Here is a 27,696-nt window from a genome sequence, read left to right as displayed (position 1 = left end):
CAAATGGTGTGAGAATGCACGAAGGGAGAGAAAAAGCGAGGCCCTTGAGAATGGCATTCATCGCCAAAAGCAACAACATTGTATATTTTAAAAATGTGCTGGCTCTGAAGTTTTGTCTTGTTCTGCTGAGCAGACTTGAGCACAACTGTCCTGTGGGTTGGCATGACCAGGGATCGCTCCGGGGTTCATACGGCTCTGTTCCCGAACCCTTTCTCATGGAGGTTGCAGGGCTGCAGTTTCCATCTCAGCACCCACATGCTGCCGCGGCAAAGAGGGTGCCTCCCCTTGCTACCTTCCCGCTTCAGTTCGAGCTTTGGAGTGTTGCTGCCCCTTTCATCCAGCTACACCTGACCTGGCACCTTCCAGCTGTTTTGGCTACAAGTCCCAGCATTCCTGGCCATGGCTGTGCAGCTGGGGCAGAAGGGAGCAGAGTTCCAACTCATCTCGAACACTGAAGGTTGCGAAAAGCTGCCCATGCAGGACTGAAGGCCTAGAGGTCCACCCCTTGTGCTCCCACTTCTGACAGTCTCCTGGATCTAGGACAGCCTGCTAAGGTGCTGGCCTCTGCCTGCCTAGATGCAGAGCCATGGTGTTGAGGGCCTCTGGGCAAGACGCCCTCCATGGGTCCCTTCCCTCACTGGGCCGACCTTCTCCCTCCCACTGGTGCCAGCTGCCCATCCTCGTTCTCATCATTGCTCCAACTTGCTTGTCCGACAGGCAGAGATACAGTGAGCAGCTGGACCACAGCACTTCTTTCTCACCACCTCCATCACTTGGAGCTGAGTGAGAGGCTGGTGAACAGTGGGTTGCACAAGGAAGAGGAGTCCAGGGGGCTTCTGCCCATGGATCCCTGCTGGAGGGTGCTCCTTTGGCAGGGGTCTGGCTAGGTCTGCCTGCAATGTCAGCCCAATGTCTCTCTTTCATCTCCTCTTTCCTTTCCCCCTTCTCAAATTATTTCCCCCCTGGATGTTGCACCTGGCCTCCATCTGGCTCCTTAACAAATCTTTCTGCATTTACTTGTTGTTTGATTTCTTCTGGACCCTTTCTCCAAACTCACCTGATCAGGACAAGAAGCACACTGAATCCCTACCAATGAAAGTTCTACAAGAGAGTATGCAGTCTAATCAAGGAGAGCAAATCCTTAGATCTGGGGGCCAAGTCTGGCTCTCCAAGGGCCCAAGTTCTTCTGGTCTCCCCAGAATGTTGTGCCTTCTTCCCCAGGCCCACCTTCTTTCCTCCAACCACCGATCCTTTGCTGGTTTCCTGGTTTCTGTGCGGCTTTCCCTCCTTCTAAAATACTGAAATGCCCCTCCTGTAGTTTAGTGGGGTTTAATCTGAAAGGCGCTGGCATTTGGGGCATTTGGGTCTTGCCTCCTTTTGACTCAGGCCCCAACCACCCATGGAAGGCTTCTCCCAAGATTTCCTCGGAAAAGCATCAGGACCTTCGTCAGAAAGAGATTCCACACCCCAGTGTTGCTCCACCAGTTGCTCCCCTGAAGTGGGACAGAAATGACATCTAAATCCATAAGCAGTTATGAGTGACTGAGCCGTGTGAGCTATAATTGTGTAAGATTGTATGGAAGAGAAGTGCAACCAGCTGGAAAGAAATGAGCACTTCTGTACATGACTCCTGAATCATATGGAATTATAGTTTTGTGTTCTGGGTAACTGCAAAAGGTTGGCATTTCTTTCCTGAGTGCTTTTTCTAGGACATGGGCTTTCAAGGTGTGTGTATGTGTATCCTGAGTCTTTCTTAGAAGGGGCTTTGCCAAGTTATAGCCGGAATATCTAAAGGGGTGTTGATATTGCGCTACATGACTCTGGTGTGCACACAACTGGAACACTGCATCCAGCTCTGGGCTCCACAGTATAGGAAAGACATAGCTAGGTTAGAATTGGTCCAGCGCCGGGTCACCAAAATGGTAGCCCGGTTGGGAGGGATGGCATCTGAGCAGAGATTGAGGAAACTGGGTCTTTTGAGCCTGGAGAAGAGGAGACTCTGAGGGGATCTTTTAATGACTTAGATGTATGTGAGGGGATATCATGTGGAGGAGGGCTGTGAGCTGTTCTCCCCTGCAGTGGAGGGCACGATGATTCCAATGGGGCAAAGCTCAAGGAAGCAGGCTTCAGGCTGGATGTCAGGAAGTACTTCCTGATGAGTAGGATCCTTAGGATATAGAATGGGCTTCCAAGGGAGGTTGTGGAGGCCCCATCAATGAGGGTGTTCAAGGAAAGTTTGGACAACCACATGTTGGAGATTACATGAGCAGAGCCAGCTGGAGAGGGGGGTTAGACTAGATGGCCTGGGACGCCCCTTCTGACTTGCTTTGATTCTATGTTTCTAAGCTCTGATTCCAGAGATTCTTTGGTTTGGGAGTGGGAAACGGTTTTTCCTCCATTCTGAAGGCTACATTTCCTCATGCATGGCCTTCCAGTGGTTGCATATTAGTGGTAGTCCTGGCCAAAGTAAAAAGTTTTAAAAAGTTAAAAAACCCAAAACTATGGACAAGAACTAATGGGAACTATTAGTTAATTTGTCCTTCAGCCATGCAAGTTAACTACAAGAAGTTTCCTCAGACAAAGAAGTGACTCTCCTTCTCGTGATTTTGTGTCCCCTTTCCTTTCTCCCCTTGTCTTTTTCTCACTCTGTGGTCCTTTTTCTCTGCTTTTTCTCTCTTCCTCTCTCTCCTGTTCTGCCCCATTTCTCTTTGACACCTTGTCCTCACATTTGTCCCTCTCTCCCCACTCCTCTTCCTTGCCTTGCTTTCATTCCTTCCCCCTTTCTCTTCTTCCTTTACTGCCCCATCCCTTTTTCTGCTCCTTCCTTTCTGCCTGCTTTTCGTCATTGCCTTTAGTTTTCTCTTCCCCATTGCCTCTCTTGTTCTCTCTTGCTCTTCCTCCTCATGTCCTCTGTCTGTCGCTCTCTCTCATTTAGCTGCAGACCTGGGGCCTTGAATTTGCCAAGCATGGGCCCTGTCGCTGAGTTATGGCCCCTCCAGAGCCATATATACACACACACATGTCCTTTGCTTGACTCTTGTGGGTTATATTTCAACATGGAGATTGGATGCAGGCACACAACTAGAACAAACCATATAATAAATTACATCACTGTGCTCACAGTGCCTTCTATTCCATTATAATGTGTGTGTCCTGGCAAGACCAGTGGGATGGGATGACATCTAATACAGAACAAAGTCATCTTTCTTAAGCTGGTGTCAAACTACTTTTAAAGTACTACTTTGTTTCAGAATGTCTGTCTTATGGTGCTGGCTTCCAGATCCTCAGTAAAAAAAGTCCGAACTGTCAGCTGTGAGTAGTGATGGACATAATGATGTTTTTTTCAGATAATGAAGGAGGGTTTAGGGGCAATCTCCTGACAGAGTCCAGCAGAGGGCAACAGAAATGATCATCCAGGGTTTGGAAGCACTGCCCTATGAGGAGAGACTGAGAGAACTGAACATGTTCAGCCCTGAGGAGAGAAGACAGAGGGGGACATGGTATCCCTCTACAAGTTGCTCAAAGGCTGCCACAAAGAGGAAGGTCAAGATCTCTTCTTGCTGATGCCATAGTGTAGGACATAGAATAACCAAGTCAAGTTGCAACAATTCAGATTCAGGCTGGACATCAGGAAGAGCTTCCTAACTGTGAGAGCAATACGGGAGTGGAACCAGCTGCCCAGAGAGGTGGTGGGCTCTCCCACACTGGAGACATTAAAAAAGGAACTGGACAGCCATCTGAGTGGGATGGTGTAACGTGGTGTCCTGCAACAGCAGGGGGTTGGACCTGATGGCCTTCAGGTCCAACCCTTCCAATTCTACTATTCTATGATTCCTTTGTCACTGATACCTTTACTTGCAGAAATAATGTTTTGAAAATCAAGTGACTCTTTCCTAGAAACCCATCTCCTCCCTCAGATGTTCCTCTGGCTGGCTCAGAGTCATGCAACATTGTATGAATGGACACCTTCTAGTCCAGCATTGCGTGAATGGACACCTTCTAGCACAAGTTGTCAAGGAGAGCACCAAAGGCCCTGATTATTGCTGGCTTTCCATAACTTATCTGAGCAGACTCCCATGTGATGTGAATCCCCCCATGACACTTAATTTTGGATGCCAAACCACCATTCAGTCTTTCAGGCACTAGAATTGGTCCTCAGAAACCTGCTTAGACCAGGATTAAATAAAAATAGAGTGTCTTGCCCTCCTGTGCATGTTCCTCAGGAATGGGTATTCATGCAACTTCTGATTTCTGGGGTTAATTTGTATCACCATCATGATTAGTAGACATTGATTGACTTGCCCTCCATGAATTCATCTCATCTTCTTTTTAAGTCACCCATGTTTGCGTCCATCATTATGTGGTACATTCCTCCAGCACTGGAACTCAGCCCACCCAGTGCTCCAGATCTGGTAGATTGATTCATCTTCCACCCACCCACCCGCCCACCCATAATGGAATAGTCCAGTTTCTCCACCTCACCTGCAAAGGCTAATAGACTCATGTGCTACAGTGCCATCAATGAGGCTTTGGTTCTCATCCCATGGAACAAAAGAGCAACTGTTCCCGTCTTCTGTCTCTCTGAATATTTTTACCAAAATCTCAGCAATGCCAGCACAGTGCCACATTTTGCAATGCTGCAGGGACACAGCTGTGGTTGTGCTTTAAGCTGGAAGGCATATTTGTTTCCACAGATGTTAGGACTAAGCAGGGGCTGAGCTAACATACTCTGCACTGACATCCTTTGGAGCTGTTCCTCACTGACACTGAGCTAGATCAGCCTCGTGTGTTTCCTGCAAGACTGATGACACAAATACAACCTCCTCAGGCATATCAAGGGCTTATGGAATAAAAGTCACGCACTCGCCAGTGCTGAGTCGCAGGCATTGCCAGAAGCAGAACTCAGAAGAGACTTGGCACAGGCAGAGTTTGGCAATGACCAAATGTAGCCGAGAAGTCAGTTCAGTGGTCTTCTCCTTCCCCACTTCTAACAACATGGTCCCACTTCCAAACACTACCATAAAAGCAGAGCCACCCCCCTCATTGTCTTATCAAGGTGCAAATGGCTACTGAGCTGGATCCAGATTTATACTGGATCAACTGTGCTGGCAGAGGTGGGCTTCTCCACTTCCTCCCCCCAGTGGCAGCCCCTCTAGTCCCCTGAAATGCTATGCAGAGAGATGAGAATTGGCACATGTGGTGGTGGAGGAATGCCCAATGGTCAGGGGCAGGGAGCTTCTATGCCTGGAGCCCTTTCTCTTGCAGGATGCAGTTCCTGGATCCAACCCCTCTGGAGCAGTTCGCATGTCACAACAACGCACTGTGGGTAAATAACTGTATGGCACGCAGGGCGTGGCATGTAGGGTATATGCAGCTGCCATTTTAAATACGCAAGCCCTGCCCCCTGCAGGAATTGCCATATTGTGAAAACCCAGTGAATATGGGTTATGTGAGGGTTAAGCAACCTTCACATGATCCACAGTCTGTGTTAGGGTGCTGCTGCTTGTCATGGGTTAATTTAATGTTGTTATGTTACTGCCTACCGGTATTTTACATGATGCAAGTTCCATGCCGTGTGTGAAGCAATCAAGCAAGAGAATCGTATTTGTTCATTAAAAGCACCTTCTGCAAAGAAATTATTTGGTAATTCTTTAATCACAGATAGCCCTATTTCCATTCATTAATTGCTAATAGGGGCATACTGTTATGCTAAAAGAACTGGTGTTAGCATAATGAGAGAGGAGGTAAGTGAATTGTACCGACTTCCTGCACATTACCATGAGAGACTGAGAGATTCTTGCTGAGCATTATGTATCACTGTTTACAAACTCTGCCTTGTTTTTAAAACAAACAAACTGTTCTTTTCTTTATTATCTCTAGGGTCTCATGATTCCTTTAGCTTCTACATTGATGAGGCCTCTCCAGTTGGACCTGAGCAACCAGAAACTGTCCAGAATTTTGTCTCTGTTTTTGGAACTGTGGCTAAAAAGCTGATGAGAAAATGGCTGGCAACACAGACAATGAATTTTACAAGCCAACTGGGAGCAGGCATTCGGTATTTTGATCTTAGAATCTCCACTAAGCCCAGAGACCCTGACAATGAACTCTACTTTGCTCATGGTTTATTCAGTGCCAAAGTCAACGAGGGCCTTGAGGAGATCAGTGCCTTTCTTGCTGACCACCATAAGGAAGTGGTCTTGCTGGACTTCAATCACTTCTACGGGATGCAGAAATGCCACCACGAAAAACTGGTCCAAATGCTCAAAGGCACTTTTGGGAGTAAGATGTGCCCTGCCATATTTGCCCACGAAGTCTGTCTCCAATACCTATGGGAGAAGGATTATCAAGTTTTGGTCTTTTACCACAGTCCAGTGGCTTTGGAAGTCCCATTTCTATGGCCAGGACAGATGATGCCAGCCCCGTGGGCAAATACGACAGATCCAGAAAAACTGATCCAGTTTCTCCAGGCATCAATCACCGAGAGAAGAAAGAAGGGCTCTTTTTTTATATCTCAGGTGGTGCTGACCCCAAAGGCTAGCACTGTGGTCAAGGGAGTCACTAGTGGTCTCAGAGAAACTATCACAGAAAGGTGAGTGTCTGTATAGCAAGGCGTGTTCAGGTAGATGCCAGAACCTCTGGAAACTCTGTAGTTCTGGGTGGGGAGAAAGTAGAACTCCAGAAGTTTTGGATTTCAACTCCTACATTGCTGACAAGTGATTGGCCAAGATGGCAGGGTCTTCTCTGAGCCAATCCAAAACTTCTGGAGATCTACCAGCTGCAAACTCCTGTGAGAGGAGGTGAAGATCCCTTTCTTATTTAATTGTTCCCCCTTGTTTCCATTTCTGGACATATTTCAGGAATAATGTTGAAACTTTTCAAAGGAAAACAAGAAAAGTTCTTGTTACTTTGATGAGAGATTTAATTAGTTTTCTTATTTCTGTTCCTTATTGGCAAACATGTTCATTTATTAACTGCAGTAGGTAGGTTCAGATTTTGATTATTGTAGTCAAACCTTGCATGCAGTAAATGGCGGGCCCAGGTCCCAGAAACATGCTAGCTCACTGCTGCCTGTAGGAAGCCATTAGTCGGTTCCAGATTTAGCCATAGTTAGAGTAGACCTAAGTTAACTTTAAGTAGGCCTAGATCTGGATCCAGCCTAATGCAATGCCTCAGCATAAATATGCATAGATATCTGGGGATTTGCCATGTGTCTGTAATCCTTTATAAATGAGAGAAAGGAGGTAATTGAACATCGGAGAATATCCATGCTTTCATACCCCCAGGTCACACTAATTCATATATGCTGTGGGATGTAGGATGTTGTCATATGCTGAGCCCCTTTTTGTCTGCATTGACTGCCTGAGTTTCAGCCTGGAGTTGTTCCAGCCCTCTCTGGAGGCACCAGGGTTCAACCCTGGAACTTTTCACATGCAAAGCATGTGCTCTCCCGGGAGAGGCACAGCTCAAGACATGTTTGATGCTGAGCATTGACTTCATGACCCACCGTACAGAACTATGATAATCTCCAGCTAGAGCATCCGCACATTTCTAAGCATATCAAATTTTAGCAAGCAGGAGGCTAAAACTGTGCACTCTTGCAGCGTCCAGGTCAGAGTCCTAGGACCGTACCGCCTAGAGGAACCCTTCTGTATAGACCAAAGCTATACTGAGGTAGTGAAGAACTCTCTGTCCTTGTGCAGCTGAGGAGGATCCTGCCATAAGCAGAATTTCTGAATGTGCTGCTACAGATCAATGCAGTAACACAGTCCTCATCACCTCCAAGATGGAGATTGTGTATCACTTCCAAGATATTTTCAAATGGAGGTCTATCACATACCTAGTTGCCACTCACCATAAAACCATGAGAGACAAAAGGCAGATCTACACCAGTGTGTTATATGAGCTTATATCTGGAGTGGCTTTCACTTATTTATTTTATTTATTTAAAACATTTGTATATTGCCCAACTGTGCCACAGCACCTCTGGGCGCCTCATATCCACAAGATAAAAGCTCAGTAAAAAGCCTGGGAATCGATGTTTGGTGAGGATACAGAGACGACCTTGTTAGAGGCATCCTAGTGCATCCTTTTCACAGAATGACAGTTTCCTCCAGTTCCCAAGAAGCATTAACAGCTATTAAACTAATGTAAGTTCTTAAGTTGCATAGAAATAGATTAAGACATTTTGCTTTCTAAAAAGGAGAAGATCATCCCCAAGGGATCTCTCCAAGCTGGGAGATCGGGCTTCAAAATGGCAGATGCAGCTCAGTATGAGCAAGTGTAGAGAAATGCCAGTTGGGGCACAACATCCCGGCTTCAAGTATAAGCTGATGGGATCTGAGTTACCAGTGACCGAGCAGGAAGGGATCTTGGGGTCGTGGGGGAGAGATCAGGGGAAATGTCAACTGAGTGCAGAACTGCTGTAAAGAAGGCAAACTCCACTCTAAACATTATTAGGAACAGAACTGCCAAAATCTTACTTCCCTTATACAAATCTTTGGTGTGATTGCACTTAGAATATTGTGTTCTGTTCTGGTCACCTTGCCTGAAAAAGGACATCACTGAGTTGGGAAAAGTATAAAGAAAGGGAACAAAAATGATCTGGGAACTGAAGCAGCTCTCCTATGAGGAGCAGCTATGACAATTGGGACTGTTCAGCTTAGAAAAAAGGCAAGGGAGACATGATGGAGGTGTTTAAAATAAGGCAGGATGTGGAGAAAGTAGAGGGGGAGACCTTTTTCTCCCTCTTCCATAACAGTCAAACCTGGGGTCATCCCATGAATCTGATTGGTGGGAGGTTTTGGACAAGAAAGAGGTTGTGCTTCCTCACACAGCATATAGTTCAACCATGGAACTCACTGCCATGGAAAGTGGTGACGGCCACCAATCTGGATGGCTCTGAAAAAGGATTAAACAGATCCAGGAGGGAGGAGGCTATCAGCGGCTGCCAGCCTTGCTGGCTGTGTGCTGCCTCCTTTCTCAGGGGTGGCCTGCCTGCATCCACCAGTTGCCGAGGAGCTTGGGCAGGTGGAGGTCTTGCACCCATCCTGCTCGAGCGATCCTGTGTTCACCTGGTTCGCCACCACGTGTGCAGAATGCTGAACTAGATGGACCTCTGGTCTGATCCTGCAGTGCTTCTCTTATGTTCTTATTAACTTATTCCACATGGAGAAACAGTGGCGCAGCAGTTGAGTTGTGCCTCAGAATTGCCATGTCCCACACTGGGCTTCAAGGCAACGGGGCAGCATGGGGCACCCTTGTGCTTTGTGGCACACTCGACTCTCTCTGACAACACATTGTTACTGCTCCCACTTCTCTCCCTGCCAGCATGTTCCAGAAGTGGTTCTGCCCCACTAGCTGTAATGGGAGGACTGGGCCATGTGTCGTCCTTCCTGCTATGTGTCGTCCTTTCTTCCAAGGGTTTTGGTTGCTGTTTTGTTGTTTCTTTTTTTCCCCATAGGAATAATTAATTTTGTGTGGTGAGGAATCCCTTTATGGAGATATTTTGAAGCCAATTGTTCAGCTAGCATCCAACAAAGCTGTGCATCTTTTACAGGGAGGATACACATGCACATAACTCTAATGGTACAAAGGTTTCTGTAGCAATTTGTTTTTATTCTCTTGAATTTGTTTCCTGTGTCCTCATGCAATAGAAATAGAGAGAGATCAAAGTTCAGGTGAGGTTGGAGTGCATCTAAGCCTTAAAAGCTTTTGATGTTTCACTTATTTGTATATATTTTGTCAGGAATTTGATCCTATCGTTAGTGTATGTATCTTTGTCCCAATCCCTGCCTCTGTGTGTAGACACAATAGCTGTAAATATGAGTCCAACAGATATAGTTACAACATCATTTAGCCTCTTCTGTCCTCTTACATTCTGTTCTTAAATACATTAAAAAAGAATAAATCTTCATTTTTCTCTCTCTTTGATGGAGTGAATTAAGAAATAGTGGTTGCTAAGAATTGTGCATGATAGGTAAGTTGCGATGGCAACTTAGAGGCAATGGATTGGATCCAAATGCACTCACAGTTAGAGTAGATCTCTTTGCATCAAAGGAACTTAAGTCAGCCCTGCCTAGCATAATTCCTTCTTATTTTAATGGGCCTGCTCATTATGGGTATATCTGGTTCAGCTGATTAGAATTATACATAATGGGTCAAGTTTGTAATCAGAGGATGAAAGACCAGTCAGTTGGTTCTATAAGAGTGTAGCAACACATGTACACAGAGAGTGAGAAAGAACAAGAAAATATGAATTTCTGAGGTGAAGATAGAAAGCACTTTCCCCTTCTGAATGGACATCAGTTAGGCATATTGTTGCTTCATTCTATATGCAAATCCTACATTGAGTTTGGGGACTGGACTAGATGACCTTCAGGGTGCCTTCTGACTCTAAGATTTTATTTTGTCCTTCTATCCCTTATACATGTGTTGCCTCTCTTGATCCGTACTTCCATCAGTCACAAGTTCTTTAGAACACTTAATCTAGACATTGTCCATTTATGCCAAGCAGTCCTGAAATGAGCAGTCCTCATCTGATGGGTAGAGAAGACCTCTTCAGAATCTATATTCTAAACAGAGTTGGGTTTAGTTCTTTGTAGAAGCAGGGCCTGGCAGGAACTGGGTGGGTACTTCTCATATACACAGATGAGGGAATGCCTCTTTTTCCTTTCTTAATCAATATTTTGATACAGAAGGAAATGCCTGTTCTAATATGACCACTGCCGTGACACAGAGACTACAGGCTATCTAAAACAAAAGAAATGTGGCATTTTGCTCCCTCCTTTGAAATAACAATGCGCCTGCACATATGTACAGATTTACAATGGCATCTTATAAAAATCCATCCAAAAGTAAGCTGCTTTGTGTTCATTGGATCATATTCCTAGATCAATGGATATAGGATTGCAGTTTTCATCCAAAACTGAAATCATTGATTAAAGATGGATCTATTCCAATGTCTTTAAACAGGCGACTGCCCTAATAGGTATTCTGTCTATCTTGAAACCTTTTGTAACTGCCAGAAATACATGTTTAGATCAGAGCCTTCCAAATGTGAACTGGGCAGGAGGTGTTCTGCCAGAGAGCAGATCTCTGGGCAGCTGGATGTGAGCCCTTTGCTGATCATTCTGAATGGTGGTGCGTCCCGCTGACGCACAAGCCCGTCTCACCTGCCATAAGCTGTTTCTCTAATACAGATGGGAGTTACAAGGGCGCAGATAGTCTGCCCTGCTCAGAATGAAAAATTGCTTTGCTTTTCCTCCCTCCCAACTCAGACAGCCTAGCTGATGCACAACACAAGAGCATCATTTTAATCAAGATAAGAGTGAAGAGAGTTTCCAGGTCTTCCCTGAAGCAGGGCTAAGGGCTAAGTAGCCGATACGCGGTGTCTGTTTGAGGCTGATAACGTTCATTTAAGACTGCCGCTCTGGATACCAGAGGCAGGTAGTCCCTGGGGTCTAATCATTTGAAAGGAGGGCATCTAATAATGCTTCTTCCTGTGTGTGAGCAGGAGGAGGAGATTCCTTAGAGCTCTTTGCTAGATTCACCCTTGCAACCTCGCTTAAAACTGGATTCTGCAGCAATTGGCAAGGGAGAAAGAATGGGGAAACTCAGTCAGGTGCCTGCACAGTATTTTGTTTTTCTAGACTTCCTTAAGAAATGTGGAAAGCTGTTTTCAGACCTCACATGTTCTGCTGTAGAGTTACATGCCAGATTCACTTCTTTGACTAGCCAACAACATGTGCCAAATTCATCATGACTCTGACAATTTTGGTTGCTGATTATTTCTTTCTGAATTTTGATTGTTTTAGTTCAGCAGACAGGGAGGCGGGTGACTTTTCAAGAACTGTGTTTCTGAACACCAAATGCTGGGGGCAGGAGGGGGGATGTTTGTGGGAAGCTCACAAGTTAGGATATAAGGGTAACTTCATTGTCCCCTCTCATGTTCTTGGTCAGATGGTAAACTGAGGCATACTGCCCCAGTGCTTGAAATAGGATATAGTTGTAATTATTATGTATCCATTATGTTTATATCCTGCCTTTTTTCATCAAGGAATTAAAGGCAGCTTACACAATCCACCTTCTCCTTCTCCTTTCAATTTTATCTACTCAACAACCCTGTGAGGTGGGTTGGGCTGAGAGCGTGTGACTGGCCCAGTCACCCAGTGGGGACTTGAACCCAGATCTCCTGAGTACCAGGAAGATGCGCTAATGACTACGCTAGCCTTGAAGGGACCTGCACTAGAACCTTTCTGTTCATCAGGGAGAATTGTAACAGCCTTGACACAAAGCACATTTGCCACTAGGGGGATACACGCTAATGAATATTGTTGAGAATGAATATTGTGTTGAAAACGTGATCCTGTGTTACACCCAAATGCAACTCCAGGAGAAATACAATGAATTGGAAAGTGGATGTGGTCAGAGAGATAACTCTTTCTCTTAAGATGAAAAGACTTCCTCCCATCCATTACCTGTGTGCAAATGCAAAGGAGTAAACAAGAAGATGGACGGATGGATGATGGATGGATGACAAAGGGGCCATTCTTGCTTCCCCCTCAGAAAAAATCATGGAGAAGAGAATGGGGGGGGCTGTGGGGCTGCTGGATGCCACCCCCATAAGGTGAGGGCAGGGAAATGAGGACCCCCCACCAAAAAACAATTCTGAAAGCCAGTGCAGCTCCTCTCCTGTACTGACTTTCCCAGGAGAAAGCGGCAGTGAAGGCAATGCGACTCATTTCTGAGTGGACATGTGGGCGTGAAGGGAGGGCAGTGGGGAAGCAGCCTTGCATTCACTGTCCCGTTCACTGGAAAAGTCAGCAGCAGAGCGAGAGAGGCAGCGACTGGGTTGGGTGGGGATTGGGGGGGGGGGGAGGAAGGCAACAGGAAGCCCATGGGGCGTATCTCCTTCTCCAAGTTGCTGCTGTTTTGCAGAAGGCCAAGAGGACACCACTTCTTCCCGTCCACCAGTCCATGGAGGACACCCCTCCTTCCACCCAGAACCGCACTGTAAGTTCAGCACATACTGGAAGATGTGCTTTGAGGAGAGGAAAGCTACACCTTATAAAATTGAGACACAACTGGTCTGAAGAACTCCCAGTTTGAATGGCAGAAATAAATGGGAGGAGGACAGCTGGGGGTGGGCATTCTGTGACACACCAATGAGTCAAGCACAACCCAATGCCTAGCGTAGCTCCCCCACCCCTTGCATTTTCTAATCACCTTTGAAAGCCATACAAGCAGAGGTGGGGGGGGTTGGGGGGGGAGCCTGGGGCAGCTCCAGCCCTGGATCTTCATCTGGAGCTCCAAATCTCTGAGAAGCCAACTGCCCCCACATTCTGCTGCCCACAGGAACTTGCTGGGATAGAGATCCAGGCTCTCATGATCTCTCTTGCGTTTGATTCCCCTGGATTCTTTGGCATTTTGCCCTCATGTGCTTTGTCCCTCTCCTAAACCTTCTGCCTGAAGTTTTTTCCCTGAAATCAGATGCCCTCCCCTCCCTTCACCTGTCCATACCACCATTTTTACAAACAGGAATAGTAGAGTTGGAAAGGGCCTGAAGACCATCACATCCAACCCTTGCTCAGTGCAGCACTCCAAATTAAACCATCCCTGAGAAATGGCTGCCCAGCTGTATCTTGAATGTCTCCAGTGTGGGAGAGCCCACCACCACCCTGGGTCCTTGGTACCATCGTCAGAGGGCTCCGGCAGCCAGCAAGTTTTTCCTGGTGCTCAGCCAGAACCTGGCTTCCGGTAACCTGAGCCTGCTATTCTGAGTCCTGCCTCTGGGATGAATGAGAAGAGATCCTGGCCTCCTTCTGTGTGACAACCTTTAAAGGATTTGGAGAATACTATCACCTCTCCCCTCTGTCTTCTCTTCTCAAGGCTAAACATGCCCAGTTCTTTCAGTCTCTCCTCTTAGGGCTTTCTTTCCAGTCCCCAGGTCATCCTTGTTGCCCTCCTCTGAACCCTTTCCAGCATGCTGCATCTTTCTTAAACTGGGGTGCCCAGAGCTGGACACAGTACTCCAGATAAGGCCTAAGCATTGCTGAATAAATATGAATTAGTATTTCATGGGATTTGGAAGTAATACTTCTAGTAATGCAGTCTAATTTGCCCTTTTCGCAGCCACATCACATTGTTGACTCATACTTAGCTTGTTATTTACAACAATTCCAAAATCCTTCTCACTTGCAATATTGTTGTGCCAAGTATTTCCCATTTTGTAACAATGCATTCAGTTTCTTTTTCCTAGGTGCAGAACTTGGCATCTGTCCCTATTATTTTCATTCTGTTGTTTTCAGCCCATCACTCCAACCTATCAAGATCACCTTGAATCTTCTTTCTGCCTTCCAGGGTATTAGCAATCCCACCCAGTTTGGTGTCATCTGCAAATGTTGAAGAGCACCGGGCTCAGGACAGAACCCTGCAGTACTGCATCTGTCACCTCTCCCCAGCTTGAGAAGGCACCATTGATGAGCACACTTTGAGTCTGATTCTATAGCCAGCTGAGGATCCACCTGATAGATGTTCCAGCTAGCCTACCTTTTGCTAGTTTGCTAATCAGGTTTTTGTGGGGCACTTTGTCAAAAGCTTTGCTAAAGTCAAAATTCATCAGGGAAGTTACCCAGTCAAAAAATGAAATCAGATTAGCCTGGCAGGATTTGTTCCTGGCTTCTCCGAAGCACTGCATTGTTTTCAAGGTACTTGCAGGCTGATTGCTGTATAATCTACTCCAGAAGTTTCCTATGGATAGATATCAGACTAACTACTCTGTGGTTTCCAGGTTCTTACCTCTCCCTCCCACCAACCTACCTTTCTTAAAAATAGGGACAACACTTGCCTTTTTCCAGTCATCTGGAACTTCCCCTGTCTTCCGTGATTTCTCAAAGATAAAAGACAGTTGTTCTGAGAGTTCTTTCAGCAGCTTCTTTATGACTCTGGGATGGAGTTCCTTGGGCCCTGGAAATTCGAACTCATTTAGCCCACCTAGAAGATGCTTGACAATTTGCTTGATGATCTTGAGCTTCCATCCTGCACCTTCAGCTTGTACTTTCCTTTCATCAGGAAGGCCATAGAGCCTCTTTTGGGAGAAGTAGGAATTGAGCATTTCTGCCTTTTTCCTGTCATCTGTTATCATTTGCCATTCACAGTGAGCAGCTGAACCCTCATTTCTTTCCTCTGTCTTTTACTCTGGACACAGCTGAAGAAGGCCTTTTGTTGCTTTTAGCGTCCCTGCTAGCAGCTGTTCATTCCTAGTTGCAGCCTCCCTGACGCCTTCCCTGCAATGCTGTGCTGCCTGCCCGTATTCTTCCTTCAAACCCTGGCTAAAGGGGAAGCCAGAGCTGCTACGTGGCTGGGATCAAATGCATGGCGATGGGTGCAGAGCTGACGGACGTTGTCTTTTGCATGTATGCAGACTGCTTCTCCCATTGTGGTGGTTGTTGTTACGTGCCGGCAAGTTGTCTCCGACTTATGGCAACTTTATGTGACTTTAAATTCTTCAGGGAAGTTACTTGGGTTATATTTTGGCACTATGTTTCTGTTGGTGATCTTTTTCAGTTTGACTCTGATTTTTGAAATTAAGAGCTGATGGTCACCAACACAGTCTACCTCTGGTCTTGCTTTAATAGCAAGAATACAGCTTCTCTACCTTCTGCTTCCAACTACATTATCTATTTGATTTCTGCATTAGCTATCCGATGAAGTCCCTGAACAGTTGCTTTCAGTGTGTATTTTGAACAGAAACCAATGAACAGGTTCCAGGAGTCCTTCTCCTGCTTCATTTCTTATGCCTAGGCCAATTTTTCCTACAACATTTGATTCTACTTCATTCCCTGCTTTTGCATTCCGGCTGCCTAGGGTGAGCAGCATGTCTTGTTCTGAGGTGTTATTAATTTCTTATTGAACAAGTTTTCAATTTCTCTCCCCCCTCCACTCAACAACAGTTGCTGGAGCATAGCATTGTTTGATGGTTTTGTTCAGAGGTTTTCCACTAATTCGGACTGATATTATTCAGTTGGATTTTGCATTATAGCCTCTTACTGTCTGTGCTGTGTTTTGCCTCAGTATTAGAGCCATTCTAATTCTTCTGAGTTTGACATTTCCAGAGGAAAACACTCCGTGTTTGCCTGATTGGAAATGTCCCGTTCCAGTCCATTTTAGCCTCATCACTCCCAGTACTACAATGTTTATTATTTCCATTTCTTGCTTTACACTTTCCAGTTTTCCTTGATTCATACTTCTCATGTTCTGTGTCCCAAATGTACAGGTGGTGCAGCACTGGGCTTTCCTTTCACCTCTCTCTGTGTATGTTGACCACCTGACTTCCTTCATCTAATAGCATTATCAGTGAAGATGCCACTTGTATTTGCCCTTCACTCTTCCCCAGTAGCTCATTGAGTGCCTTCAAACCTGGAGGGGAGAGAGTCTCATCTTCTGGGACTTTCTCTTGTTTCATTTTTGATTGTTTCATCATAGCATGTTGGAGGTGAAAAAATTCAGAAGTGGATTACCTTGTCCTTCTTCTGTGCAGTACTAGCCAGAGTTAGCTTGCACACTGCCATTGTCTGTTAAAGATTTTCCTCCACTTTTTCCTTTACCTCCACATTTCTCCAGGAACTTTTCTAGTGAAACCAAGTGGCTAGGCAGGTGGGGAGAGAAACTCCTTTCTCCTGAAATTGGTCAGAAATCCACACTGTAACACAAATTAAGGGAAAGGTTTATTAAAGGACTATAATAAGAGACAAGAAGGTAAATCAGTGAATATTGGAAAAGAGTGAAGACCAGATTGCAGAAGGAGCCTCTTGATTCATCAGAAATCAAGTGCATGGTAGATCCCATGCACTTTTATGTGCATGGGATCTACCATCCTGGAATAGTAACTACCCATGGAATCAATTGGGAAATTCAGAATTTTAGTAGCTGTGATTGGAGAGTAAAAGTGGATAGTTATAAAGACAGATATTTCTGTTCGTTCTAGCTCAGGTCTTATTTCATGCAACAACAACATCACATATTTAAAAAAATGTAAATGGTTTGTAACAATTAAAACCCATAAAACAATTAATACTCATAAAAATTTAAAAACACACTTGTTATTATAAACAAAATCAGTCATCTTACTTTTATTGTGTGGGGGTGGGAAGGGAGGGTGCACTGCGTCCAGTGCTGTGGGTTTCCCAGAAAAAGTAGACCTGGAAAATTTTCAGTGCTCTAAAGAATGAATTCCACCACCTCTTTGCAATAGTTTCCTGTGCATATCTTGTATATTTCTGGGACTTTTTCTACATGTTCTTAAATGTGTCTTCATTCTTAATGCACTGTTAACACACACACCTGCCCACTATATTTACTGTCTTTCATCAACTGTCTTTCTTTTTTCAGCGTTTCACTGTAGTGATCCACCAGCTAGTCTTCTTGTGTTTTGCCATTATCACTTAGCTCCAAGTAAGCAGAAGCCCTTGGTACCTAGCATGTCTTATGGAAACACTTCTAACTTCCCAAGCTAAAGAGAAGACAAGAAATGAGTGACTTTGTGAAATGAGTGACAAGTGAAACAAATGATAATGACCGTTCCAGTTTTCCTTCAGCTTGCTGCTGAGGCATGGTAGCAACATGCATCAAGTGTAATTCTGGTCCAGACCTAGTCGGAGTGAAGTGCATTGTGCCCAGGAAAGGGCTGTTAGTCAATACCGTTCCCCTATGGCCAACCGTGCATCAGGGTTTGTCAATGCTTGCCTTAGAAGAATAACTGAATGACATTCATGTCCTATTTTCAGCTCTTCTAGCATGATTGATTGCAGTACAACAGCTCAGACAATTATGGATAAATGCAGATATACACGGTATGGAAAGTGTCCCATCCCACGTAATTGACTGTGCCTATGGCTGAGGATGGGTTATCTCAGCATTGCAAAGTAGTATTTTGTTGTTATCTCCATACTACTGGCAAGGAGAAAGGAATATGACAAAGCTGCAGCATAGTCCAGAATTGTTATCTAGGTTTCTGGGGGACTGGGTATTTTTAGGAAAATGTGGTTGGGAGGAAGGGTGTATGAAGTAGTCAATAAAAAGATGGCTCCTTTCCTTGATTTCCTTTCTGCATTTAATTGCCTTCTGACTTCATCCTTAACTATTTGCCTCCCCTCACCAAAAGTATAGTATTGTTAGTCATCAAATTGTCTCCAGCTAATAAAAAACTGAAAATCATCATCATCATCTCATTATCATTATAATATTACATTTGTATACCTCCCGTAGCTGAAGCTCTCTGGGCAGTTCACAACATTAAAGTCACCCATCCAGACTACAATCCCTGCTTATCATCCAAGATTAGGCAGAATCAGGCACTTCAGGCTAGTTCTCCATGCATCTGATGAAGTGGGCTGTCATCCACAAAGGGTTGTGTCAGAATAACAAAATGTCAAAAGACTCTTTGTTGTTAATAAAGTTTCTGTCCATGAATGTTTATACAGAAGATGGAGTTATATAGGTGTGGCATATGATGTGATTTTGAATGTTTACTATGAGTGTAAGAGTTGGTTCCCATCTTTCCACTCCTACTGGGATGGCAGGCTCCAGAGGGGAGTGCTTGGGGGATATTGCTCTGCCCCTTGGATCCTCCAGTATAGGGCTCCTCAGAGGTCTGTTGCATCCCCTGTCCTATTCCACATCTACCTGAAACCACTGAGTTCATTATCACCAGGATGCTGATGCCACACAGCTCTATTTCTCCTTTTCATCTTCAGCAGGTGAGGCTGTGGATGTGCTAAACTGCTGTCTGGCTGGACAATGGACCGGATGAGGGCTACAAATGGAAGCCCAGTCCAGACAAGACTGAGATGCTGTTAGTGGGTGGACAGAAACAGCTGATCTATGCCCTTGGAGTGTTTTTTAGATTGCGAGGCATTTTAGACTGTTTTAATGTATTGTTGTAAACTGCCTGGATAACTTCGGCTGTTGGACAGTGCAGAAGTTAATTTTTTTAAAAAAAATGTAGCATTTGTATAAGATAAATTTGGATAAACATTGTCATTAGTACATAGCTGTGCATTTATTTATTTATCATGTTTAGTTGTTCAAATTGTACTCATTTAAGCTTGTACACGTGGTCACGTTACATGTTAGGAAGATTTATTATGAGCAGAGGTAATTAATTTTCAATAATTATGCTTAAACGTTTTTCTGGTAATGACTTATTCCTCTTCTTTCATTATAATTATGTTTTGCTTTTACTCCACGAATTAACGTTCTCTTCATTGTTTCCCACACAACAATCCTGTGAGATAGGTTAGGCTGAGAGAGGCTGACTGGTCCATATCCTCCACTGAGAAATGAGGGGTGTTTGCTAGTCCAAAAACAAAAAGCAAAAATCCCAATGTGCAGACTGTGTATATGCATATTTTGTTTCTCTGTTGTGCCTGAATGAAGTCTGTGTCTCTTTCCTGAGTGTGCGTGTGTGTGTGTGTGTGTGTGAGAGAGAGAGAGAGAGAGAGAGATTGCTTTGATGTGTGTTTAAGTTTTTTGTTCCTGTGTGCTGTACACTGCAAAGGGAGAAGCCAGTGTTTCTACTTCAGTTCTCTCCCATGCAAAAGATCATACTTCTTTGCTTCCAGGAAAGCGTGGAAAGTGATTTCTATTACATTATGTAGTGAAACTGTTTTTCTGTTATTATTACACATTGCTGCCGGTGTATCTATGCACAATTGTTATGTGTGAGTTCTGCAACGGGGCCGTCAACATGGCTTTGATTCAGTGCTGAAGTCTGTTAATCCTGCACTAAGCATCTCTGCGGCAAAGATGCTCGCGATGCACGGCTAGCTGGAGTCATGCGGATAACGCAGCTTCTCTGGCTGGCTGGGAGAGGCACTGAGGGTCCCGTGACAAAGGAGCATGTTCCACATTTATTAGGTTTGGCCAGGTGCACGATACTGGGGCAGACAAATACTTTTGCTCTGGGGGCTGACACTGGGAATGTGTTAATTAAAAGAGGGGTACTTTGCCCAACTTTGGCCAACTGGGTATATCAAACAGCTGCCTATTTTGAGGATTTGACAGGCTGAGAAAGCGCATGTCATTCCAGGAGCCCCATGCAGGCCAGCTGGTCCAGTCAGGGATGCCTGTTGCAGTAGAGAAGGGCAGTTCAGAGTCACAGTGGCCAGCCTCTCTATTCCCAGCTTGAAATTAATGACTTCCAGGGGGATCTGACTCGCCGTTATGGAAAACAAAACATCTGGCAGTTCTGATGCTCTTCATTCATCGGAATGATTCTTGCTAAACAAACAAGGGCTTGCTTTTTCATGAAGTGTTCAGTGCGTGCTTTACGAATCAAGAGAATAGGCTGGATCCAATGGCTCCACAGCAATACACACACAAATCTCTGTTCCATGCTATCCTAGAAGAAGAGACACTTTGAATCAGACTGAAAGCCAGCATTATGTTTCCCACAGTGACCTTCTGGATGCCTCTGGAAAGCTGGCAAGAAAGACCTGAGGGAAACAGCCTTGTCTTCTTGTTTTCCAGATCCTGAGATTAAGGCGTATGCTGCTTCTGAGCCCAAATGTATTTACTAACCATCATAACTAGTAGCAGCTACTGAAGACAGTATCCCCCAGAGAGCTATGTAATCCCATTTTAAACCTACCTAGGTTGGCGGTGGAGATGGTAGTGAGTCCCTCAGCAGTCTTCAGGCCTCAGCAAATAGTCGTCACACACAGAGGATCAAAATCATCCACTTTCTCCAACTGGGACAAAACATTATTTATTTATTTATTTATTTATTTAAAACATTTCTATGCCATCCCCATTGCATCACGGGGATCACCACCCCGTGATCTCCTCCACCTACGCTCTAGACGTCTCCCAACCTGCTTCATTGCCTGTAATTCAGGTGTATACCAAGGAGATGAATGGGCTCTGCCAGGTGGGAGAGGACGCTTGGGAGAGATCGTGTCAATAGCCCTGGTCATCTCCCCATTCCACAATTCAACCAGGGCATCGACAGGATCACCAGCCTTGTCAACCAGAAAATCCCCCAGAGCTTTCAGGAATCCATCAGGATCCATCCGGCTCCGGGGGCGGACCAATACAATCTGGTCCACACCCTTACAGAGGGAAAGGCCGCTCTCGAGCTCAAACCTTATGAGGAAGTGATCTGACCATGACAAGGGCATCAAACTTAAATTCCTCACCTTCAGATCACCCTCTTCCTGCCCCGTTGAGAAAACCAGGTCCAGAGTGTGTCCACGTTCATGGGTCAGGCCGCTGACGTGTTGAGGCAGCCCCATGGCCGTCATGGAGGCCATGAAGTCCTGAGCCGCCCCGGTTAGAACCGTCTTGGCATGGAGATTGAAGTCCCCCAGGACCAACATCTCCGTCAGCTCAGGCAGGAAGCCTGTTGGGCAGAAGGGTGCACGGTACACCAACAGAATCCCCAATCTGTCTCGGTCGCCCAACACCAAGTGGAGGCACTCCAGCCCCAGCCTCGAGAGGACAGGAAGCCCCACAAGGGAAATAGAAGCTCGATAAACCAGAGCGACATCCCTCCCCTCCAGGTGTGGTCGGTGCTGGACCAGATACCTGGGCGGGCACAGTTGTGAGAGGGCAACATCCCCACCCTCACCCGCCCAGGTCTCTGTGATACAAGCCAGGTCGGCCCTCTCATCCATGATCAAATCAAAACTTTGTCCCCCATCCTACTCTAAGTTGCCCAAGTCTTGACTTTAGAAAGTGGGAAATTGATCCAGATGGAACCCAGATATGTTCTGAGCTTCTTAATTTATGACAACAAGCGGAGAAGCAATTTAGATGGGCATTTGCTCTAATTCAGTTTTTCTAAATTTTACATGATAGACTTTGTCTTGAAAGGGTCATAAACCTTTTTCTTCCTGAGCTTCCATAAGGAGCAGGGGATAAAGACTGAATAATGTTTAGGGTGGCGCAGTGATGAAAATCACTGGAGTTGGCTGTGTGACTTGGACTTAGGGCTTTCCACAGAGCATGAGGTATCCATCAACCTAACAATGGAAGAGCCATTTAGGTGCCGATCATCTGGTCCTTTGGTGATCACCTGATCAGACCAAGGTTCCATCTGGTCCAGTGTTCTGTTCACAAAGTGGAAAACCAGCTACCCACGGGCATGGCATGCATGCAAGGGTACCTGCTTGGAGGTCTCTCACAACTGATATTAAGAGTCTAATGGCTGGGGATGGGGGTGGGCGCTATTGGACAATCATGTCTAGTGGCCACTGATAGCCTTATCTTCTATATCTTGCTCCAGTCCCCTCCACATTGGTGGTCATCATTACGTCATGTGGAGGTGAATTCCATAGTTTATGTGGAATGTGAAGAAGCACATACTTTTATAAGTCCCAAATCTCCTGTTGTTCTTTAGATAACACCAGGGCTTAGGGTACCTGTGTGTCCTACTTTATAGGAGACAGTCCTCTCTTTTGATCTGTTCTCTCTTTGGAGAACTGCCCAGTTCAAGGCCTGTTTCAAAACATAAAACCAAAAAAGGAAAGGTCTTGATGCTGGCCATCAATGTTAGCTCCTGGATAACAGTCAGCTGAGTAGGTATATGAGATAACTAATTACAGCCTTCCCTGCTGTGGCCAGCTGTATTGTATTTCTTCTGAAATGATAGCGATTAAATTTGCCTTAATGCCTATAAATTATCACATGTAAATCTTATGCAAATTATGTCCTCATTTTTGTTGATGCATACTCCTTTTTGGCAATACAGAAGCAGCTACCCCAACCCAATTTCTAATACTATGAGAGAAGAAAAACCTCTCCCGATCTATATTCTCTATGCTAGTTGTGATTTTATGCACCTCTGTTCAGATTCCCCTTATTTCCGTTTTTTCCACAAAAGAGTCCCGCCAATGGGAGTTGCTCCAGCCCCTTGATCATTTTGATCGCTCTTTGCTGCACCTTTTCCAGCCATGCAATATCTAATTACCTATCACATTTGTTGTGGGGATAACATTGTGAGAAGGCCACATCAGCTACCCTGAATTGCTTGGAGAGGATGTGGTAATTAAGTGTGACAAATCATAAGTCATCTTCATTAGGGAAGCAATTGGGAATAGTCAGACTAGCACTCGTATATCGCTGTGCGCTTGCTGTCTGATGATTGTGAGCAGGGAGCCAGGCGGAGATGGCTGTGGGCACAAGGCAGCAGTGAAGCATTAGCTGGGTATGGCAAGACAATGAACAGTCTACCTGGGCATATCTGCTCCTTATTTGTTCTTAGATTTATATCCTGCTTCTTTTTTCCACTCACAATGAACTCAAGTATCATTATACTCAAGAGGATCATTCTCCCCCTCCTCCTCTCAATCTTATCCCCACAACAACTACCTCATGAGGTAGGTTGGGCTGTGAATCTGTGATGGCCAAAGGTTACCAGCTGGCTTCATGGTATATGAAGCAACAAGGTGGTTCCATCAAAAGCTTTGGCTCTGGAGACGTGGGTGAGGAACCAGAGTTGGAGGAGGAGAGGGACATGAGGAAAGGGATGAGGACCAGGCCAATAACAGGCACAGCTCTGGAGCTGTGCGACTGAGTCCCTCCATGCTGGAAGTCATGATCCAAAGAAGAGCTGAACATCTGAACTCAGGAGCTGGTATAGATGCCAAACTGGAGCCTGAAGCTATGATGAGTTTAGGGAGGATTTAGGATAGGGTTTACTGCTATAGAACCTTTACTACTAGGAACAAAAGTTGAACGTCAAGGAGGTTCCTGGCTGCATGAGCTGACTGCACCTTCCAACAGACAAGGAAATGACCAGGTGTAGGGTCCAAGTGATACTTTGACCTGCTGTTTAACCTTGGAAGTTGGACCATGTTTCCTGTCAAGACTGTAAAGCAGCCAATGTAAAGCTGTGTGTGCTTGACTAGTGGGGTCGTTTGGTAGACTGGAAAGTATGTGGAGTTCCCAACTTTGCAGACTGCAGAAGGGCAATTTTTTTGATGAAGTTACAATATAAGGCACACAGGGTGATGAACCTGGATCACAGGCATCCCTGCCGAAAGAGGCAAGAGAAACGAGGGAAGCTTTGCTGCTGGCTTTATGTTGCCTTGATGCAGTGCAATGTTTTTACTCTTTACTGCTGTCTTTGCTCATGGTTTCTTTGAATTTTATCTTTTTAATTTACCTTTATAGCACCCAGAAAACTTGAGTGATGGGAGAGGGGTGTCTAAAGGTGGATCAAAAAAAAAAAAAAATCAAGGCAGGCAAACTCACATGCTAACATTACTCATAGTTGCTGTGAGCATCCTGTTCCTACAGGCTTTTCCAAGACATATTAGACAAAGTGCTTGGGTAACATGTCACGAATGCAATTCTAACTGCCTGTGTACAAAAGCTATCAGGGCTGAGCTGATCAGTAACACCGCCTATCATAATGAGTACTATTTGGCCAGCAAGCGACCAATCCTGTGGCCCCTGGACAGCATCAGAGGGACCATTCCAGATCTTCGACAAGACTCTGACCTCAGAATTGGGAAACAGAGCTTGGAACCTTACTCTCACTCATGGCCAGTGCAGAAAGAACCACGTTGGCTGCTCTCTGAGGCTGGGAAAGCAACCACAGGGACAGGGAGAAGTGGGCAGAGAGGGAGAAAATTCAGACAAGGCAGGAAGTGAATTATCCTGATGCCTCTCCAGACCCCTCCTTTCCAGATGCTGCATTTAGAGGCGCAAAAAGGCCATTTAGCAGAAGACACAGAGCGGGAGGACAGAAAGGCAATGAACTCCTCTGCTGCTTCTCCCACTCTGCATTAGATGATGGAAAGCCTTTGCGTTTGGGAACTCACAGCCATTGCTACAGACTTGCACCCTAAATTGGTAAAACGTGGGCAAGCAATAAACCTCGAGGCTCACATTTTGCTTCATTGTGTTTGCATCTCATGTACAGAAACTCTGGTAAAGTATCTTGAGAGCTGGCTACTTGCATCCCATTTTCCTCCCTGGGAAGAGCGAATGAGAACATCATATCAAGACTTTGTGAGGCTAAACCCATTAATGTTTGCAAGGCTCTTCATGATGTTTCATGGCAGGAAAAACTATGGACATTTTACTTCAAATAGCAGCATAAAATGTAGTAATTTCTTTACTCTTCTTCTTCTTCTTCTTCTTCTTCTTCTTCTTCTTCTTCTTCTTCGTGTGTTAAGAGTTTTTCCATCCAATTTTCTTGCACTTTCCTTGCATGGAGGTGGAGCAGAGGGGGGTGGGGAATAAGCAAATTCAGTTTCAGGGCTGGTATAAATCCTCATTTTTGCATGAAACTTCATAAGTAAAGAGATAAAAGGTACATAAACAGAGTTTGTAAGAAATGTATTTTCATGGAAAGAAGGAAGGAAGGAAGGAAGTGGGGGAGAGAGGGAGAGAAGAGAACAGCTTTATGCTTGGGAAGGACTGCAGCAGCTGTATAAGTTGTTAAAACGAAGCTTTCTTCATCCTTCTTGATCTGAACTGTTCAGATCAAGAAGGAGCAATGAAGATGTTGAGGTAGGGGTGGGGTTAAAGTGGTTGAAGGATCATTCAGCAGACTCTGACCTTTGGCGAGATTTTTAAATGGTAGACCCATTGGAACAGGAGTTCTGGTAGCTAAGCAACTGTCACATAGAATATATCAGTGCTTGGTGAAGTGGCTTAAAGGAGTGAAGCAAAACTGATTGGTGAAGAGCAGTTTGGAGCGTTGGAGAGCTGCCAGGTCCAGCCTTTGTTTACTGAGCCTAATCGGGGATGAGTGCTTTGCCTCCAAAGCTTAAGACAATTGCAGTAATGCATAGTGGGAAGCATTAGCTAACCAGGAAAAAAGGATCAGGAAATCACCAGTAGTGCACAATGGTGCCTTGAAAGAAGATCGTCCTGGTAGAGTCTTTACTTTCAAAGGCTGCCTTTTGCTTTTATCACCCCTCCCCCCCCAAAAAAAGACAGAGGTTAATTTCTGGTGGGACAGCAAGTGAGCAGCATGCCTTGACACTGAACTTTCAAACTGAGCGTCTTCGCCACCTTCGTTTGGCTGGCCTAGTTTACCTGTGATAGGGAAAAAGCATATCAAACATATCTTTTCTTGACCAAAAGCAGATATTCGCGATGGGTCATCCACTTTCATGGGGAGAGTTCACAGGTTAGTCAAAGATTAGGTAGCTGTTGCTGAGAATGACTTCTTTCTGAAACCTGGGAAAGTGCAATTGTAGCACTCCACTTTCTCTGGATTTCCTAAACTGGTTTTCTCCTTTCAGATGACTTCATCTCCCAGTCACTAGGAATCCTGAGAGTTATAATGCAGAGTACCTGGAGGGCACACGCTGGAGAAGGCGGGCCAGGACAAGGGGTTTTTGATCCAGTTTAGGTATGCACAACTAAGCCGACTCCCTTGCCACCTTGATTCCCTGTGCTTCCCCTCCAGCACCTGGAAGAGCTGCTGGTGGCACAGCAGGGAGGGAAGAGGCATCAGTTGGGCAGAAAGGCCTTCTGGGGGTGGAGGCCCTCCGTCCACAGAAGGCATTTCCTATATCCAACCAGTGATGCTGCCAAATTTCATAAATAGTTGGGTCACTGGTCGAAATGTGTGCATTTGTAATCCTTGCCTTTGTAACACGTTGGGACCACTTTGTTGCATTGTTATTAATTTCAGAATAGATTTTGAGGTTCAGAGCATGCACGATGTGCATATAAACACACGTGTGCTGAGCTGGTTGCTTTAAACTTCTTCTTTCTGGAGAAAATGTGGTGATGCTACTTTTAGCATTTAAGAGAAGGCTAGCAGGTGATGCTTTTCCACAAATCAATCATGGGCAAAGAGACAGTCATGTAGGTTTTACACACCAACATATACCAATCCCTTTACTATCTCTCTTCCATTTACCAATCAGCCATAGCAAATAGGCATCACACGAAAGCAATCAGAAGGGACACATAATATGATGACAATGACATCATCACATATCATGTGATTCCAATCCCAGTATGTCATTTGCTGTTACACATATGCAAACCCTCATATACACAGAATGAGGTCTCAGATTAAAGGAAAACTCTTATTTTAGGTTACACAACTGAATGTGTTACTTTCTGAGGATATTTTTTAAAATTCTTTTGGGATAGGTTTACTGATTGCTAGATCCAGGCCATGTAATTTTATTTATCTAGGGTATGTATGTGTAAAAGGTATACACTGCTCTCTGCTCTTAATGCAAACTAAAGACAGTTTCATTCAGCCAATTCAGGGCATTTTATCAAGAAGCTGATTTGCTTGAAGAAGATTATTTTGTTGGGCACTGGGGATTTTGCTAAAACTGTACCGCTTTTCATCTCTTTGACAGAGCTGTCTTAAGTAAGCAGTCGAAACAAAACCATGGGATGGGGAGCATTCTGTAGCTGACTGATGAGTCTGTAATTTAATGCCGAGCAATTCTGCAGTCCTCGGAGGCTTAAAAAAGGTGGCTTCCAGGTCAGAACGTGCATCTTGCTAAGGAGAGCACTGATGAATAAAATATGGAATTATGTGTGATATGAAAAAGGGATGTATATTTCAGCAGTGATACATGCTAAGGCTGCAGACTGCAGCTGCTGCTTGTGTGTCTAGCCTGGTTTTGTCAACAATGACCGACAGTCCAAGAACTGTCCAAGCTTTCAGGCAGAGGCTGTTCCTCTCACCTTCAGAGTCCTTCCTCTCAC

General features: G+C 45.1%; 1 protein-coding gene across 2 annotated transcripts in view; it reads left to right on the top strand.

Moving 5' to 3' along the window:
- The window catches only part of PLCXD3 (phosphatidylinositol specific phospholipase C X domain containing 3), a 139,285-nt gene that overhangs the window by 56,962 nt on the left and 54,627 nt on the right, over positions 1-27,696 (top strand). For both annotated transcript variants that reach the window (XM_044446600.1, XM_044446599.1), the window contains exon 2: positions 5,881-6,589. In XM_044446600.1, the coding sequence (XP_044302535.1) occupies positions 5,881-6,589 (709 nt within the window). The remainder of the gene's footprint in view (positions 1-5,880; positions 6,590-27,696) is intronic.

This window comes from Varanus komodoensis, unplaced genomic scaffold (genome assembly GCF_004798865.1).
Source record: "Varanus komodoensis strain SLA01 unplaced genomic scaffold, ASM479886v1 scaffold5, whole genome shotgun sequence".
In the NCBI taxonomy this organism is placed as follows: Eukaryota; Metazoa; Chordata; class Lepidosauria; order Squamata; family Varanidae; genus Varanus; species Varanus komodoensis.
This window is presented reverse-complemented; position numbering and strand designations above follow the sequence as displayed.